General features: G+C 41.9%; 1 protein-coding gene across 1 annotated transcript in view; it reads left to right on the top strand.

The window, feature by feature from the left end:
* Positions 1–2,363: 2,363 nt before the first annotated feature.
* Positions 2,364–18,612, top strand: part of Slc45a2 (solute carrier family 45 member 2) — a 46,806-nt gene continuing 30,557 nt past the window's right edge. The window contains exons 1-2 of the mRNA XM_047556490.1: positions 2,364–2,849; positions 4,885–5,061. Coding sequence (XP_047412446.1) covers positions 2,465–2,849; positions 4,885–5,061 — 562 coding nt within the window. The 5' untranslated portion in view covers positions 2,364–2,464. The remainder of the gene's footprint in view (positions 2,850–4,884; positions 5,062–18,612) is intronic.

Genomic DNA, 18,612 nt, shown 5'->3' with positions numbered 1-18,612 from the left:
GTTGTGACAAAAATACCTGAGAAAATCAACCTAAAGGAGGAAAGATTTATTTTGGCTCATGGTTTCAGAGGTTTCAGTTCACGGTCACTTGGCTCCGTTGATTCTGGGACTGTGGTGAAACAACATCATGGCAGAGGATATGTCAGGAGCAAAGCTGCTCACCTCATGGCGGCCAGGACCAGAGAGAGGAGGGGTCAGGGCCAAGACAACCCTTCATGGACACAATCCAGTGACCTACTTTTTCTTACTACGCCCCACCTTCTAGATATTCCAGATCCTTCCTATAATACCATCACATTTTGCATCTGTCACTGGATTAATCCACTAAGGACATCAGGGCCCTCATGATCCAATCATCTCCTGAAAGTCCAACATGTGAACGTTGCTGCCTTGGGGACCGAGCCTTCACACATAAGCCTTTGGGGGACATTTCATATCCAAACTATGGCACAAACCATTCCTACACCAGTCTTTGACAGGAGGTGGGGTCATCCTTAGATAAAGCCAGTCCACTCCTGCAGCTGCCTTGACTTCCTTGCCAAAGTTCATGGACGTGAGGGCCGGGTGGGCTCCAGGATCTACTCCGGGTTCCATTAGGATGAGGGAGTGGAGACTGGAGCTTGGGTGGGCCGTCAGTGAGGTCCAGCATACAGCATCTCAACTGCTCTTCTGCAACCACGAGGGAGAAGGTAGGGCAGGCTTCCCCATTTAACAGCTGGGGAAACAGAGACTCAAAATGTCCTAAACTTCTTAGTTCACACTCACCTTATTGTGTCAGTAACATTTTTATTGTACTCCTAGGCCAAAAGAAAAACCTAACGACTCATGTAATTGAGTCTAAGCAACTTAAATATATGTATCTAAACAACTTATTAACTGTTTGAATAATACTCGTAAATCTAAAGAAAATGTGACATTTTAATTTTTCTTCATTGTTAATCACAATTATTTACTAATGGAACATGGGCACCTGCTGTATGCTACAATGCTTCTCACGCCTTGAAGACAGATTAGACACTGCTTCTCCACTTCCTGTCCCATGCCGATTTTCCTGTAGTACTTGCTTTTTATCATAATGACTCTAGAAAACCTTGCTTTACAAGATATGAAACCTTGAAAAGATTATAGGGCAATCTAGGTTAAAAGCGTGAAATATCTCACTAGTAGCTCGCGTGCCTTCTAACAGATGTTGTTGCATTGCATTTACTAGGTTCAAATTTTTAAATATGCCAAGGTACACCTGTGAGTTTACTGTAATCCCTGGGTGCCTTGGCACGGTTTGAGAAACATCAGATTAAGTGATCTGTCAAGGGGTATACAAGTAGGAACAAGTATAATGAAATTTAAACCTGAAGATTCTGACTCCAAGTCTTGCTCTTGAATCATTTTTAGGGCTCTTCCTATGCAATCATATTTCTCCAGCTGAGACTTTTCATTTGAACTCAGGGTCGCACAAGGAAAATATGACCCATTCAAAACCTTTGAAACAGGGCAAATTTAATATAGCTATCTGAGGATGGAGCAAGAAAATGGGGAAATACCCCAATTTCCTCCCTTTTCCCACCCTGAGATTTTGGGCCAACGCTCCCATTAGTTAAATTTATGCACAAGCTTGAGAGCAGGGAACCTGAAAAATGTAGTCCTATGTGGCATGGGGCACAGGAGGGATTAAATCTGAACAAACAAGACTCCCAAATAGAGTGTACATATTTTATTTGTTCAATCAATACTTTAGCAAATATTTATTGAGGATCTACAAGATGCCAGGTATCATGCTAGGGGGAATACCATAAGGAGCTTTTATAGAATAGACCTGTTCTCTGCTTTCAAGGAGATTTAAAAAACTAATTAACAAAGAATATAGCACCAACACAGAAGTAGCTAATTATACAATTCTTCAAGTGCAATGAAAGAAAATATCAGGGTGCTATGGGGCGGCTAATGATCTCGAGGAAAGACGAGAACTCCACACACCATGTTAAGTCTAGTTATTTGACTTCTGAGCTGTGTGCGTGCGTAGAAAACTTCTGGTCAGAAAAAGAATGCTCCTATCTACAAAACTAAATTTATAAAAAGATTGATTTATTTCTATGTTGATTTAACCGCTGTGCAATAAGACTTAATTATCTCCAAACTGTGTATGTGATCATGTGGAACAGTGTATGTGTGCGAGAGAGATATTGAGAGAGAACAGTGTTAGAAAAACATTCAAGCATTGGAAGGAGCCAGAGGGTTCTCAGCAGCTAATCTCCGTCATGCTTTTCAGGGCCAACACCCCCTTTCCCTCTCGTCATAACTTGTGATCTTAGAGGCATGAAAAATTTTTTTTTTTTTTTTCATGAAAGAATCTGAGCCCCTCCTCCAGCCTGGCCACCTCTGCTGGTTGTTCAGCCAGGCTCCATGTCAGATCCAGTTTGGAGCACAAACCCAGGGATCACGCAGTAAGGTATCTCACCCCTTTGCAATGGGCGGCGACAGTGGGCAGGCTGGCACCCACACCTATCAGACCCTAGCTGAGGATGGCCCCTGGGGATCTGTGGAGCTACCCAGAAGACCCACAGGCAGACTCATCATGCACAGCATGGTCATGTTCGGCCGAGAGTTTTGCTATGCAGTGGAGGCGGCTTATGTGACCCCAGTCCTGCTCAGTGTGGGCCTGCCCAAGAGTCTGTACAGCATGGTGTGGCTCCTCAGCCCCATCCTGGGATTCCTCCTACAACCTGTTGTGGGATCAGCCAGTGACCACTGCCAGTGCAGCTGGGGCCGCCGGAGACCCTTCATCCTCACCTTGGGCCTCATGATGCTCCTGGGCATGGCACTGTACCTCAATGGAGATGCGGCAGTATCAGGTAAGTAAACTGCACAAGGTCCTGTTGTGCAAAGCTGTAGGAAAAGAATGTGAAGCTCTGACATTTATTAAAAATAGTTTAGAACTGGTGGTCTCTCTTAGGTTGCAGTGAACTTCTGCCTTTGAATGATCCAAAATTTGGTGAAGAGCAGCCTTTCCTTTAGAATTTTAGCCTTCATTGTCCTGTGTTGCTGTGAGGATTTAAAAATAGGATTGATTTTTTATCTACTTTATCAAGTTAAATACTTGTACTTATTTATCAATTGAGGATTTTTAAAAATTTTTATTTCATTTTTTTTGAGCTCAGTATGCCTTATGGAATACTTTGTCAAATTGATCAGTGCCCAAATGACTCTGTAAACATTTGCAAGAAATTGCCTGTATGTTCAAATAAGAGTTAATTTGCCTATTGCTTTGTGTAGAGCCTTTTAATGGATTCAGGGGCATTAGCCTGTCAGCTCCAGGGTACATTTCTGCATTGCAAATTCCGAACAACCACAAACCTGATGTTAAAGCTAGTCATTAATCAGCTATCAATTAATTAGTACTTGGTGGTAGGACATTGATATAAGAATCATTAATCTTTAAAAGGACATGTATTTTTAGACCACCAACTCTCAGGACAGCAGAATGGGTAAATAAGAAGCACGATAATCAGGAACCATTTATATATATTTAAGAGAAGGCATAAATTCATAAATATATATTATTTATGGTAAAATAACAAAACAAAACTGGTAAAATAGTCACTGCTAAGGACTAGAGGTGAAAGGAGAGGGTAGGCTTCTTTTTCACTTATTTTTACTGGAATTTTGTAAATGTGTACTTACATTACACACTGTCCTTAGCTTAAAAAAATGGTCAGCAAGGGAAACAATAGTGTATATTCCCTAGCAGATTGAACAAAGGACAGCACATTCATAGGATGAATGTTACTCAGCTATTAGAAGTTGTGAGGGTGCTCTTCATTAACTGCAGTGAAACGACGAGGAAAAGCTGGTTAAGGATGGACATGTATGTGCTGCAGGATCTCATTCATCAGTGCTGTTCAAAAGCGTGGTCTTATGACTTACAGCATCACAGGGGCTGTTGGGGAGGCAAATTCTCAGGCCAACCTCAGATCAGATCAGAATCTTGGGGAATGGAGCCAGGGATCTGTGTTTTAACAAGACAGTTCAAGTGATGGTCAAACCTGCCAGAGTTTGATACTGTATTTGGGTATAGCTGCACACCTGGATCTGTATGTGTGGAAGTACGTAAAGGGATGTCCCAGAGGATAACAATGGTTGGGGCTAGGACTTGAAGCATTTTCTAGTTTTTTTTCCTATATCATTGAAATTGTTTACAGTAAGTATATGCATTTTTTTTTTTTTTTTTTTTTTTTTTTTTGGTACTAGGGATTAAGCCCACAACCTGGTGTAAGGTTAAGTGTTCACTTCACTGGTGTTACACCCCCAGATGGCTCTTTAAAAAGCACTTGCCCCAGCTGTGTAAATGGGACATTCTTTGATAAATCTGGGTGTATGTGGCAGTGAGTATATTATCAACTCCAGTCATAGAGATAAACTCTACTGTGGTTAGCAAACATCCTGCCATTGATGTAGCATACTTCCAACACTCAGAAATATGTGATTTTTATTTAAAGAAATATAATTCATACCTCAGAAAACTCATTTAAAAGCATATAATCCACTGCTTTTCGGTATAGTCACAAGGTGTACAACCCTCTCCACTTTGTAATTTCTGAATATTTTCACCACCTCCAATGACCCATTGGCAGCCACTTCCCAAATCCTCCTATGCACTAGACCTAGGCAAGCACTCATTTACTTTCTGTCTGTAGATTTGTCTTCCTGCACATTCACTTGCATAATTTTTAGAACTTGAAAAAATAATGAAGCTATTTTTATTTGGAAAAACAAAGCAGAAAGAAAGTAAAGGAAGATGATTTGATGACAGAAAGTTTTGGTGAAATAAAAAAACATGGGTCATTCTAAAGCAGGATTGAGGAGAACGAATGTTTATTTCTCTTTTAGCTTTGATTGCTAATCCAAGGAGGAAGCTGGTTTGGGCCATAAGCATCACCATGATAGGTGTGGTCCTCTTTGATTTTGCTGCTGACTTCATTGATGGGCCCATCAAAGCGTACTTATTTGATGTCTGCTCCCATCAGGACAAGGAGAAGGGTCTCCACTACCATGCCCTCTTCACAGGTAGGGAATATTCCAGAAAGTCTCTCCTCAGCTCTCCAGACAGGGAGGCACTTCCGTGGAAGTCATCCAGTGTCTCTGCATGTGGAATCTTCTGAATGAATGGATCTGTTGATGGGATGTTCCCATCACGTGGACTCTGTCTCCCAGTGCCTTTCCCCAAACAAAGCTTGTGACTGAGTCTGCAGAGTTTTTGAAGAGGAAGTTTACATAAGAGCTTTCTTTAGCACTCTTTGTGGAGATCTTTAGAATTGAAATGAAAAGAAGTCTTGTGCACTTTACTTTTGTTTTAAAGCAGTGGATCTCAAACATCAGTAATGTAGCGTCAGCCTTACTTAGAAGCTTGTTGAAAATCTAAGTTCCTGGGATCCTACTCCAGTTATTCTGATTTATATTTCTTGGGTGGAGCCCATAAATTCACATTTTATTTACTAAGGATCCCAGATGATAGATGTGCTATGAACCACATTTAAAAACAAAAAATAGAAACAAACCAAGCAAATGAGAAACCTCTTCTCTTTGGGATATCTTAGTTACATGAAGAACTGCCATTTTTTCAGCCTACCGGTTCAAAAAAGTTAGAACAGTTGGGACGCTCTGGATTCCTTGGGGCTGCTGTCAGCCTCCTTCGGTCACTATTGGGCCACTAAATCTGGAGCAATGCTACTTACAGCACTAATTAGAGCTGTGCTGGGACTGGCAGGGGAGGGGGCGGTGTTACACCTTAGGTGATGGCAGGATCCTGGCCCAGGAACATTTCTATATCTAGGAGAGGGGAACGCTACCAGCCCACTTATCTGATTGTCTTCAGAGCCCAGCCAATGTAATTTTTGTTTCAATGCATTCTGGCTTCCTCCATGGCCAGGTAGGGTCTGTATTTGCAGAGCTACGAATAGTGCCTACTCATGGAACCCATTGGTTCCATCTTTGTCATTTGTGTAAACACTATAGTGGTCAAAACGTGAAGGAATGAGGTTAGACCAGCAGAATAAGCTGTTCCTCCCTGATTTAGGGAAGGTGCAGGAGAAGAACTTCAGCCCTGTCCATCACTGGACGCTGACCTCCATGTCTCTAGAGGTATAATGGCCAGTTTTGAGACCTTTGTCCTGCCTCACCTCTGCTCCTGCCACTCAGCAACTTTGTTCCTTTGCCTGGGCTTCTGTTCCACAGAATTTTCCATCTGCCTTGTCACTCAGGTGCTCCCACTCCACCGGCCTCTCACAGTCCCTGGAGCATGCCTCCCTGCCCATGCCCACATCGGGGCTCAGCATGCCATCTCCTCCTGCCTGGGAAACTTTCCCCAGATAATCCCATGACTCATGCCTTCATCCACTCATGCTCCTCATTAAATGGCTCATCAGTGAGGTTTGTCTTGGCCACCAAATCAATGGAGTATAACCACTCCTCCCTCTCCCCTTATCCTTGTTTGACTTTTCTTCATTGGATGTATCTCTACCAGACTGACTGAGGTTCTCCATCTAATCATTCATCCATTTACCTATATAACCTTTCTACTTATCAGTTTATCTACCATCCAACCATCATCTATCTTTTTTTTCAGTTTTTGTTTATCTCTCCCATTCTAGAACATCATGTCCAGATGAGCAGACCCTTCCTTTTGTTCTTGCCAGATCTTTAATTCCTGGGAAAATGTACTTCATAGAAGGTGCTGTGCAAATATTGAATAAATATTTATCAAATTGTTCATATAAGCTAATAACCCTGTGTTAGGCATTTTTACTTACCTCTATCCTGACTTGTAGAAGTTGCATAATTCCCATTTTTCAGATGTGAAATCTGAGACTTGGAAGTATGGTGTGCTAGTACTGGCTTATGCTGGCTTGTGAGAATCAATTGGTAAATTTTTAGGAATTAAGTGAGCTGGTTGACACATACTGATGGCTTGAAACAGCCATGATGAGAGGACTAGAAGCATAGAATTGGAAAGCTATAAACTATGGTTTTTTTTTTTTTTTCTTTTTCCTGGAGAGCCAGTGGTTAAATATATACCCAAATGTTACTGTCTGAGGACAGAGAAGAGAGACTTAACTGATTAAATAGCAGTTCTGTGGTTGACAGCTAGAAGGTTCCAGATCAGAGTTTCAAACATTATTCTCCTAATTTGAATCCCACAGTTTGTTTCCGTTTTATCATTATTTGCTGAATACTTGTGACAATGTCACGGGAGACTTTTTGTGTTTAGAACATGGAGCACTGAGGTTCTATTGTTGTAGAAAATGTTGGGCAATATGTCTACCATTTCCCACCTTATACCATGGTGAAAACCTGTCCAAATGACCTCCACCTTGCTGCCTCTGATATCAATCCTGGACACTGGGAACTTTGACTCCTTGAAGATGGAAATGGAATTGAGTCATGTGAGTATGAATGTATAGGCAAAGCCTCTACTGGGGCTCCACTGGGGAAGGGAGACATGACTCCAACAAGTAAGAGTCAGGCTGGTTCACTGGGACAAAGAAAAGAGCTAGTTTTTCTGGCTGCTTGCCAGGGTGGGCTGGGGTTTAGGAATGTTCACTGGCTGTAGGGACAGGTCAACCTGTGAGGGCACTTTAACCCTTGCCCTGTGATAAGGATGAGTTACATGAAAACTTCCTGGATCTAATGATGCACCTGGTACTGTCTGGGGCTGGATAAATGAGGCAGTTTTGGTATCTGACAAACTACGAGTTAAGGTAGAACCTTCTAAGGGCTATCAGGCCTGAGCCAAGGCCCAGGAGTGCCCTTTGTCCAAACTAGCTCTACACCTGAAAGCATTTCTATGAGTTCAAGACAATAATATATTCACTTTTATATTTTCTGTTGATGTTATCATGTTTTGTGGGATCAGCACATACATGTAATTTTGATATAATCTTAGTGCAGGCTCTCACTACATTTTTGTCTAAAGTTAGTACTTGCCCCTTAACTGATTTTCCAGTCTTTACTCCTTCCCACTCAGGGAACTAACAGACAGCATCCAGATTCAGATTCTTAAAAGTCAACTATACCCAGGACACTTTTGCTTTTTGGCCTGCAGTGGCCCCTTATTTGTCTCTTAGACAAAGAAAAACATTCTAGAGAGGGCTCGAAGCTTCCACAAGTTATTTCCCTCTTCTGGTCCAAACTACTTTTTACTGGGACAGACATTTATTTACCACAGTTCTGGAGGATGGAATGCCAAGATCAAGAGGCTGGCAGGGCTGGTTTGTAGCAATGCCTCTCTTCCTGGCCTGCACACATTCTCTGTGCTTTCAATAATTTCTCAACATGTTCCCAGGCCAGGTCTGCTTTGTTCACTACATCCCTCACTCTTCACCATCATCAGTCACGTCATAGTGTAGGTGTTCAAAATAAGTAACAGTGGGACAAATGAAAGAGGCTGCCCTTTCTTCTCCAGGCCTTGGGTCTTTGCTCACTCAAAAGTCCTCTGCTTCTTTTCTGCCTATGGAGTTCAAAGCTGTTTGAAAACTTCCACTGTTTTCTGGGAAGAAGGTCCCTTGCTCTCTCCTTAATTGCAGGTACATTTTACTTCTAACTTGGCCTTGGATGCAATTCACGAAATAACCAAAGCACCAAAGTTTATTGAGTAGATGAACATAATAAAGGTACTTGTGAGGTAGAAGACTCCAGCAGGAAGAGACCATAGAGGTTGCAGTTTACCACATGCACATCCTGAATTTGGACCTCCCTTGGCAGCCTATATTTCCTGCTTTTGCTGCTGTGTTGCTCAGCTTTTCATCACTTTATCCAAAATACCTGGCAAGAACAACTTAGAGTAGTAAAGATTTATTTCAGCTCAGGGTTTTGGAAGATTCAGTTCATGGTTCACTGGTTCCATTACTTCAGGTCTGAGGTGAGGCAGAACATCATGGAAGAAGGGTTTGGTGGAGCAAAGTTTCTCAACTCATGGCAGCTGGTACTCAGAAAGGAAGGGTTTGGAGAGAAGATAAACCCTTCCAGGGCATAACCCAGGTGACCTACTTCCTCCAACTCAGTCCTACCCCCCAGCGGTTCATTCAGCCATCAATGGACTGATGAGGTCAGAGCCCTCATGACCTAATTGTTTCCACAAAACCCCACATCTGAGCAAAAGAGACTTTGAGGAACATTCTATATGCAAACCATAGCCACTGCTTGCCAGAATACTGCTAACTGACTGACTTAAAGTGTGGAAATTGATTTTTCACATTCCTGGGAGATGATGATGCGAGAGTAAGGGGTCAGCACTGGTTTTTGATGAGGCCTTTCTTCTTCGCTTGCAGCCATCCACCGTCCAACCGTGTCCTCACCTGCCCTTTTCTCTGTGCATATGCACTGCTGGTATCTCTTATAAGAACATCAGCCCTTGAGATCAGGATTCCACCCTTACAGTCTCATTTTACTATAATTAGCTCTTAATGACTCTGGGTACCAGGTAGTCATGCCAGGGTTAGGGCAACAACACATGGATTTGGGGAAAGATCACAATTCAGTCCATAAAAGTCTCTTTGAATTTTATCCTCATTGCCCCTAGCCCAGCTCCTGAGGCTGGAGAAAGATGGGATGCAGAGGGAGTATACCCTTTTTCTCCTCTTCCCTCTAATCCCTTTCCTTTTCTATTTTAAAAAGCATACTAGAGATATTCTAGAATATTCAAATAAACTGAAAAGCACAAAAGGTCTTTTTATGTTCATAAGAACTGTTAAAGACCTCGAATGTTGGGTCCTACTCTGGCAGTTCTCAGGTTCTCTTGCATAATACTCCTTTTCAGGTCTAAAATCCCCCTAGTCCCTGTCCTCAGAGGGAGGGGCAGTGGGTGGCAAGGGAACATTTGACCCACTCCACCATTTTACTAACTCTTACCTGAAATCAACAATCCAGTCCCAAAGGACTATTTTCATATAATTTCTTTCTTGACCTTTGTCATATTTCACTTTCGTTTTGGCATTTTGTGTATGTTTGTAATTAACCTCATTACACCAGAAACTTCTTGAGAAAAGGGACTGACTATCCAGAGAAAATGTATGTGTGACTGAGTAAGAGGGTAAGGCACATGTGAAGGAGAGACAATCAATTTTATGTGCATCTTAATGGTCCACTTGGAGGACTGGTAGGGCCACAGGAAAATCCAGACTGGCTTCTAAGACCTCAGCTCTGTTATTAGCTCCTTCCCCAGCTTCATGTGGCACATGCTCAAGGAATGGGTTGATTGGTGGGGCCTGGTTGTGAGTAAGGAGAGCCCACTAACAAGTGGCTTAAACACATGTATTTATTTTTCTCATGTAGCAAGAAGTCTGCAAGCAGGTGTCTGCTGGCTTTTGATCAGTAACTAGATGTCAGAGCCAGCAATGTAATATTTGTTTGGTTGTTTCATCAATGTGTTGCCTCTTGGATCATGACGGTTGCCATGGTTTCATACATCACATTTGTTTTAAGACAGGAGGAAGGTGGGAGAGGATCAGGAAAGAAGGAAGGGAAAAGAGCCTATGCTCTCTCTTTAAATGAAGAAAACAATAGTTTTCTAGCCTCCACAGACTTCTATTTGTTTCACATTGGGCAGAATTAGGTCATGTAAATATCCTGTGCCTTGGAAGGTGGAAGGTGAATCTTCTTTATTTTCTTTAGGGGTATGGCGGTATGCTTTCCTGAACCAAATTGGAGTTCTATTAGGAAGAAGGAAGGGGTGATTATTACTGAGTAGGCAGAAGCTACTCAATACAAACTTACTTCAATATTAACCTAATAAGAACAATTAAAGAGCAAGATGATTATAAGAAAATGACAGCCAGAGCTTTCAAAGTCTCCAACATTAGTAACTAAAATTTATCTCATTTAAAATGCATTAAAGTAAAATTTAAAGTCATACACTTGTTCCTAGTTTTACCTGATCATGCATTAAATCATACTCTTCCCATGTTGTAATTTACTGTGTATTTATTTCTATCTCCTACAAGATTTGTAAATTCTTTCATGAGGATTCCCTTCAAATTTTCTTGACTTCTAGTTCATTGTGTTGTTGATAACAGACACTTAGAGATGCTAGCTATGCAGAGGAGACCCTTGGTTTCATAACCCTATTTCTGTGCAGTTTTACATCAGGTTAAATAACCTGTACGGCAAATTGCATCTATCAGGTGAATATGCTCACTTATTTGTTATGCTTCGTCTCATGACCAGCATTGAACTCTGGACCTCAGTCAGCTGTTTCCTGTGCATGCTTTTGGTCATACGGGCAACCACCGAGAGAGTCCACAGATAACTTCTAGCCATTTGGTTCCTCTACCCCAAAACAACTTCAAACATCTTCCTCCTGTAGGACAATATAGTAGAGTCTCACTTCATTTAAGGCTTAGATTCTAAAGTCCCTGAGTGATAATGACAGTTTACTTTATTCATTAATCTCTAATAGATCACTCATAAAATACCATCTGCCCTGTTTTATGTAATGTAAACCTGCATGCAGACGTATCGCGTTCCCTCTGGCCGCAGAGAGAGACACGACAAACGTCTGAAGCTTTGGAAGTTTATTGTGCACAGTCTTCCTTTCTTTCCCTCTTTTCTATCCCCTTCTCTCTTTTCTTTCTCTCGCTCTCTTTCCCTCTGCTTAACTCTCGCCTGCTCCGGTCGCTCCGCTTCTCCTGCTCGGCTCACGCCTGCTTCGGCCGCTCCACTTCTCCCACTCGGCTCTCGCCCTCGCTCGCACTCTTCTTCCTCGCTTCTACTCCCCCCTCCCAGGAAGTTACCAAGCTTATATACACTTCAACCAATCAAGGGAGAGTACACGAGGTAAACGGCGAACAGCTGTAGGTATAGAATAGGCACACGAGAGAGGCATGCACTAATCACACTGTTAACTAGCTAATACTGTATAGCCAACCGCTTTTGGCTCAGCGCCAGGCGCCATCTTGACCGTGCCCAAGGCTGGGAGTCCCGGGTACCCCGACAGTTCCCCCTTCTTTATTATAAATTTAAGACTCGGGACCGTGTCTGTCTTAGGTTGAGTGGTCAGCATATGTCCTTACCCGTCATCAGAGTCTGCAGAGCATGCTGCAGCTCCTGTCTTAGGTTGGTACATAGCCACCTCCTTCATTACCCGTCTCTGACTACCGGTCCAGCATCGAAAGCCATACTTGTGGGGAGCTGCTGGCCTTTAGGGTGGTCATGGCCTGATGAAAGATAATCCGATCCCTCTGTTGGCTGTCTTGTAGGTGCATGCCAAAACAAATGAAGAGAAGGGAGCCAAGGCAGAGGAGCACTATCATAGCTCCTAAGCCTGCCCATTGTTTGACAAAGCCACAAATAGAAAAAACTATTTAGCCATATTAGATACAGAAACAATATGCACCCTAGTAGAATTAGCTTTGACAATTTCAGCTCTCGGTTTTGAAATAAGACCATCAAATCGATAAAATAGGCTGACAATTTTCTAGATAACCCAGCCGCGGTGCTGGAATTATCATATACAATAGGGGTAACACAAACAGTTCTTAAGGAATAAATGCATCCCAGTCCCAAAAGTTCTTGCAAGATATCCACTTGTTCTTGTAGTAAGTTCATTCTTTGATTTACAAGAGGTAAGCCTGTTGTTAGATGCTGGTTTAGGGTCTCTATAGTCTGTAAGGCTGCAGCTGTATTTTCGGCCAGGTAATTGTTGTTACTATATGGTTGTGTCAATGCTACTGCTGCAGAAGCTGCAATGGCAATGATCACAGCTACTGTGATGCCAAAGTCTTTTCTGTTTCTTGATAATAGCACTGGCAATTCTGTATCTGTAACAGAAACTGGGACTGGTAGAAAGGTAGGAATGCGCATCAGAATTGCACAGGTGGCAAAAGAACCATTCCAGCATTGTGAGAAATAGCACACGGTTAGTGAGCAGTTAAAAGTTGTGTTATTAGAAGTACCAGTTAGCAGAAACATAAAAGGAGAAAATACACAAGCTGACATGGGAGGAAAGGCAATATTTCTGGTACAGTTAAGGTCAGCAGAACGAGTTGTCCTACTCTGGGTCTGATCTGCAGCATAATTTCATCGGCAAAGTGCAAAGGTTCCTCCTGTTAAGGCAAAGAAAGGCTGTAGACCGGTATATCTTTATCTAGAAATGAAAAATAGCCAGTTATCGAAAGGGTTTTTCATGAGTTGGGTGATCAAGAACAGTATAATTTGAAAAATTATCGGTAGAGTTAACAGACCTGTAGAAGAAATGGTGGGAAATGGGGGGGAAAGGAAAAAAAAATATGTTAGTTAGAAGTAAAAGATATGGCCAGGCTCTAACAATAGCCCATAGGTCCCGGGTTTGCCTTTCCGTCTGAGTTTTTGTTATTGAGGGAAGGCTCAGGCTCATCACTGCAAGGAGGAGCAGCATCACTTGCATGTTGTACAACTCTGATCAGCCTTTCTGGAATCCAGACTGGAGTCTGTTGATCCTGTGGGAAGATACAAACAGACCCTCGGACCCAACGAAGGACTGGGTCCGGTCCTTTCCAACAACCTGTCAGGATGTCTTTCCATTTTACCCATACTTGAGGAGTATCATGGGGATTATAATGCCGATCAGCTGCAGAGTGGCCGTCCCTATCCAAGTTTAAAAAATTTAGAATAAAGAGAACTAAATTAAGTTTATCTTTAGGAGACTTGTAGGAGGCTCCTATTCCCCCTTTTTGTTTATTTAAACAATTTTTTAAGGTAAGATGTGTTCTTTCTACAATGCCTTGTCCCTGAGGATTATAGGGGATGCCAGTGACTGATTGGATGTTAAATGTTTGTAGAAACAACCGAAAGCTTTTGGAAGTATAAGCAGGGCCATTATCTGTTTTAATAACTTTAGGTATGCCCCAGCCAGCAAATGCTTGTAGGCAGTGTTGAATGATGTCTTTTACCTTTTCTCCGGAATGAGCGGAAGCCATAATGACCCCTGAAGCAGTGTCTACTGACACATGTACATACTTGACAGTACCAAATTCAGGAATATGGGTTACATCCATTTGCCAAGTATGATTAGGTAGCAGTCCCCTGGGGTTAACTCCAAAGGATTGTACTGGGATTAAAGGAGCACAATGTTGACAATTTTTTACTATTTGTCGAGCCATACATTTAGAGATAGGAAATTTTCTACTCAAGGTAGTGGAATTTACATGGAATTTTTCATGAAAGAGTTTTGCTTGTTCCTCTATAGAAAAAACAAAAATTGATTTGGTGGCCATATCTACCAAGTCATTAGCATTGGCCAAAGGTCCTGGTAAATTAGAATGAGCTCTAATATGTCCTACATAGAATGGATGTTTACGCTGTAGAATAAGGTTTTGTAACGTGATAAAATAAAAAGCTACAGTGGACGTGGAAGAAATAAGGGGTACTGTTTCAAGAACATGTAAAGCGTTGACAACATATAAGCTATCAGATAGGAGGTTGAATGGCTGATTATCTGCTAATTTAAAGGCTAATATTACCGCTGCGAGTTCAGTAACTTGTGCGGAGTTGGGTGGAACTATTATGGTGTGAAGTTGTTTACTGATAAGTACTGCGCCCACTCCATTTTTGGAGCCATCAGTAAAAATGGTTACACAGTTTTTAAGAGGCTGGGCACTAGTTACTTTTGGGAAAATTATGGGAGTATTTTTACAGAATTGAATCCAGGGATGTTGGGGATAATGGTTATCGAACTGAGCTGAGGTGGAACAATATAATACTGACCAATCATCATCATTATTAATTAGCCATTTAATTTGCTGAGTGGAATAAGGAGTTATAATAATAGACGGATGGATTCCAAAAACAGTAATGCAAGATTCTATTCCCTTGAATATTACCTGAGCAATAGCTTGGGGATATGATTGTAATGTTTTAGCTGGAGAGCTAGGAAGATTTATACTTTGTAGAGGTCCTCCTTGCCAAACTATGCCAAAAGGGGCATGTTTCTCTGAGATTATGATTAAATTTAATGGTTGAGTAGGATCACAACGATCAACGTAACACTGCTGAAGTCTATTCTCTACTAGCTGTAAGGATATCCGTGCTTCGGGAGTAAGTTTCCTAGAAGAATTCAAGTCAGGATCACCTTTTAATATATCGAATAAAGGTTTTAATTCCCCCGTGGATAATTTTAAATAGGATCTGATCCAGTTAATATCACCTAAGAGTTTCTGAAAATCATTCAAGGTATTCAATTGATCTGTCCTAATGGTCAACCTTAATGGTCTGACTGTAGTAGCAGTGAGTTTTGTACCCAGATATTCTTGGATCTCTTCCAATTGTAATTTTTCAGGGGCTATCACTAATCCTCTTTTTTCTAATGCTTGAGTTATAAATTGTAATGCTTCTAACAATACTTCTTTTTCTGGATGGCAAATAAGTATGTCATCCATATAATGATAAATCAATAATCTCTTAAACTTTTGTCTAGTAGTTGTTAACGCTTTATCTACGTATATTTGACATATAGTAGGACTGTTGGCCATACCTTGAGGCAACACGGTCCATTCAAATCTCTGATCAGGTTGAGTGCGATTAAGAGAGGGCAAAGTAAAGGCAAATCTCCAACAATCATCTTTGTATAGGGGTATAGAGAAAAAACAATCTTTTAAATCCAAAATAATAGTAGGCCAATTTTTTGGTAGCACAGTGACAAGAGGGAGTCCACATTGGATAGGTCCCATAGGGTACATTTGTTCATTTATGGCTCTTAAATCATGTAATAACCTCCATTTTCCTGATTTTTTCTTTATTAAGAATATTGGAGTATTCCAAGGAGAAGTAGAATGTTGTAAATGACCTGCTTGTACCTGCTCTTGTACCAACTTATGAGCTGCCTCTAGTTTCTCTTTTGTTAGGGGCCACTGCAGAATCCAGCGAGGCTTATCATCTTTCCATACTATAGGGATTGATGGTTTATCAGTGGCCCCTAGGAAAAACCCAGCCCATGAGAATCGTTCTTTGGTGGGAGTAAGGGCAGTGGTTGGGCAAATCCTTGACTATGTCCTCTTAATCCTTTTTTATCATTATAGTTCATGTTTTGTAGCATATTTTTTACAGGAGTCCCTTGGTAGATCTGATCAGTGGTGAGTTTCATATCCATTTGCTGCAGGACATCTCGTCCCCATAAACTAATAGGAACATTACAAACATATGGCTGGAATATTCCTGTATGTCCCTCTGTATCCTTCCATGATAGTGAGGAAGCACTTTGATTGGGGCTTTCCGCTACTCCTAAGCCCCTCAAGCTCTGAGCTGCTGTGATCAATGGCCAGTGTTTTGGCCAGACCACTGCACTAATAATACTTTTGTCTGCTCCTGTATCTAATAGACCTGTAAATTCCATATTTCCCACTTTTAATTTTAGGAGGGGCCTCTGCCCCATATCCATAGTAAGATTTATTAAAGTAGTTCCTGTTGATCCAAAACCTCCTTGTCCTCTATTTGTATTTTTACTGGGCCATAAAGAATGTTGACTGGGTAGCACAAGCATTTGTGCAATACGATCCCCTGGAGAGATGACCGTAATTCCTTTTGGTGAAGAGACTAAAGCTTTTATTTGTCCAGTAAAATCAGGATCAATAACTCCTGGGTGTACTATAAGTCCTTTTAGTGTTGAGGAACCTCTACCTAGTAATAGTCCTACACTGTTTTGTGGGATTTTTTCATGCCAGTCAGTATCAATCATCTGCACCCCCATATCTGGGGTTAGTATGAGTCTGGAGGTGGCACAGATGTCCAATCCTGCACTCCCTGAGGTGGCTCTACGCTCCCCTTCTCTGTGGGAGGATACCACTGTCGGGGAACTTGTTGAATTGCCCCGTATATTTGTTGCGGGCCCCGGGGAGGGCCCTGTCTCCCATTTTTTTGGAGTTTAGGATTTAGACCTAGAAAATTACCCTCCCTATCTCTAATAGACTGACAGGCACTGCTCCAATGATTTCCCTTTTTGCATCTTGGACATAGCCCAGGTCCGGTTCCCAAACTATTCCCTGTATAGATGTTCCTACCTTGGGCAAGGAATAGCCTTTTGTTTGGACAAGTGGCTTTTAGATGTCCCATCTGTCCACACACAAAACATGATCCTAGAGACTCTTTATTAGTTCTTTGAGGGGATCTCCCCTGGGCTTGTGCAAGTGCGGCAGACAACAAAGTGGTTTGTCTATCTATGGCTGCTACAAAGGCACTGCTTTGTGCTGAAGTATCATTTATATCTCTACACACTTTTAAATAGGTGGATAAATCTTTATTTTTCCATGGTCTTATAGCCTCCTTACACCATTTGTTAGCTTGTTCGTAAGCCAATTGTTTTACTAAGGGCATGGCTTGATCCGCATCTCCGAAGATGCGTGATGCTGTTTGAATCAGCCTGTCCACAAAGTCTGCATAGGGCTCACTACTCCCTTGAGTTACTTTTGACAACTGACCTTGTAAGTCTCCTGCTCCTTGTAATGTTTTCCAGGCCTTGGTTGCAGCTACAGCAATTTGTGCATAGACTGCTGGATGATAATTAAGCTGCGCTTGAAGAGTCTCATAAGGTCCCACGCCCATAAGCATGTCCCTATCAACTTGGGGATTTCCCGCTGCCGCATTTTGGCGGGCGGTATCCGCAGAAATTTCTTGCCATGATGTCTTCCACATGAGGTATTGTCCCCCAGACAGAGCGGTTCTAGCAAGATTAGTCCAGTCCTGGGGCACTAAGTTTAATGACGTCAAGGTATCTACTAAGGCTATAGTAAAGGCTGATTGAGGACCATATGTACTAACTGCTTCTTTTAATTGTTTTACTATTTTAAAATCTAAGGGTTGGTGGAATCTTTGGTTTTGAGCATCCTCAAAAACAGGATATGCTACAGATCCAAGATGACTCCATTCTAAGCGTGATCCGAAACCGGATGCTTCATGAGAAAGAGGTTCCCTATTTAGGGGAGGTGCACTAGGCAACACAGGCACTAGAGGGGGCTCTTTATCTAGTCTTAATTTTTGTACTCTTTTTTCTAATTCTTCTCCTGATAGTTCCCCTTCTGATAATTCCTCATCTGAGTTAGTTCCTCTTTCTGAATTTTGAGAACGATATGAGTGTTCCTCTTTTATTTCTTCCAAGACCTGTCTTCCTTCAGCTAGAGGCTCGGCGAGTGAAGGTTTTTTGTTTTTGCCTCGTAGACAGGATTTAATGAGAGACCAAATAGCCATAGTGCCTACTGGTAAAGGGCTTTGCCTATCCGCTACACGAAGGTCCTCCCCCAGCTGTTCCCAGCTGTTCCCACTGTAGGGTGTTTAAAAGGCCCTCATCCAAAAACCAAGGGGAAACCTTTTCTACAGTATCGAGAAATGCTCTAGCTGTTTTTGCCTTTAACGGTGTCCCATGGTTTTTTAATAGCTCCCTGAGGGGCTGTTGCATCCTGAATTTAGACGTTTCAGACCCCATTGTTACTAATTTGAATAGCTTCAGTTATGGCAGTTACAATAACAAACAGTGGCCAAGCTGCCAGGAGCAACGAGATTACTAAAAGGAAAACTATCTGTCAAATATGTATTAGAGTTTGTAGCCGCTTTTCACGTGCTAGCTGTACCTTAATTGGACCGCATTCCGCGTGTCCCTAC

The sequence above is a fragment of the Sciurus carolinensis genome, chromosome 6 (genome assembly GCF_902686445.1).
Source record: "Sciurus carolinensis chromosome 6, mSciCar1.2, whole genome shotgun sequence".
In the NCBI taxonomy this organism is placed as follows: domain Eukaryota; kingdom Metazoa; phylum Chordata; class Mammalia; order Rodentia; family Sciuridae; genus Sciurus; species Sciurus carolinensis.
This window is presented reverse-complemented; position numbering and strand designations above follow the sequence as displayed.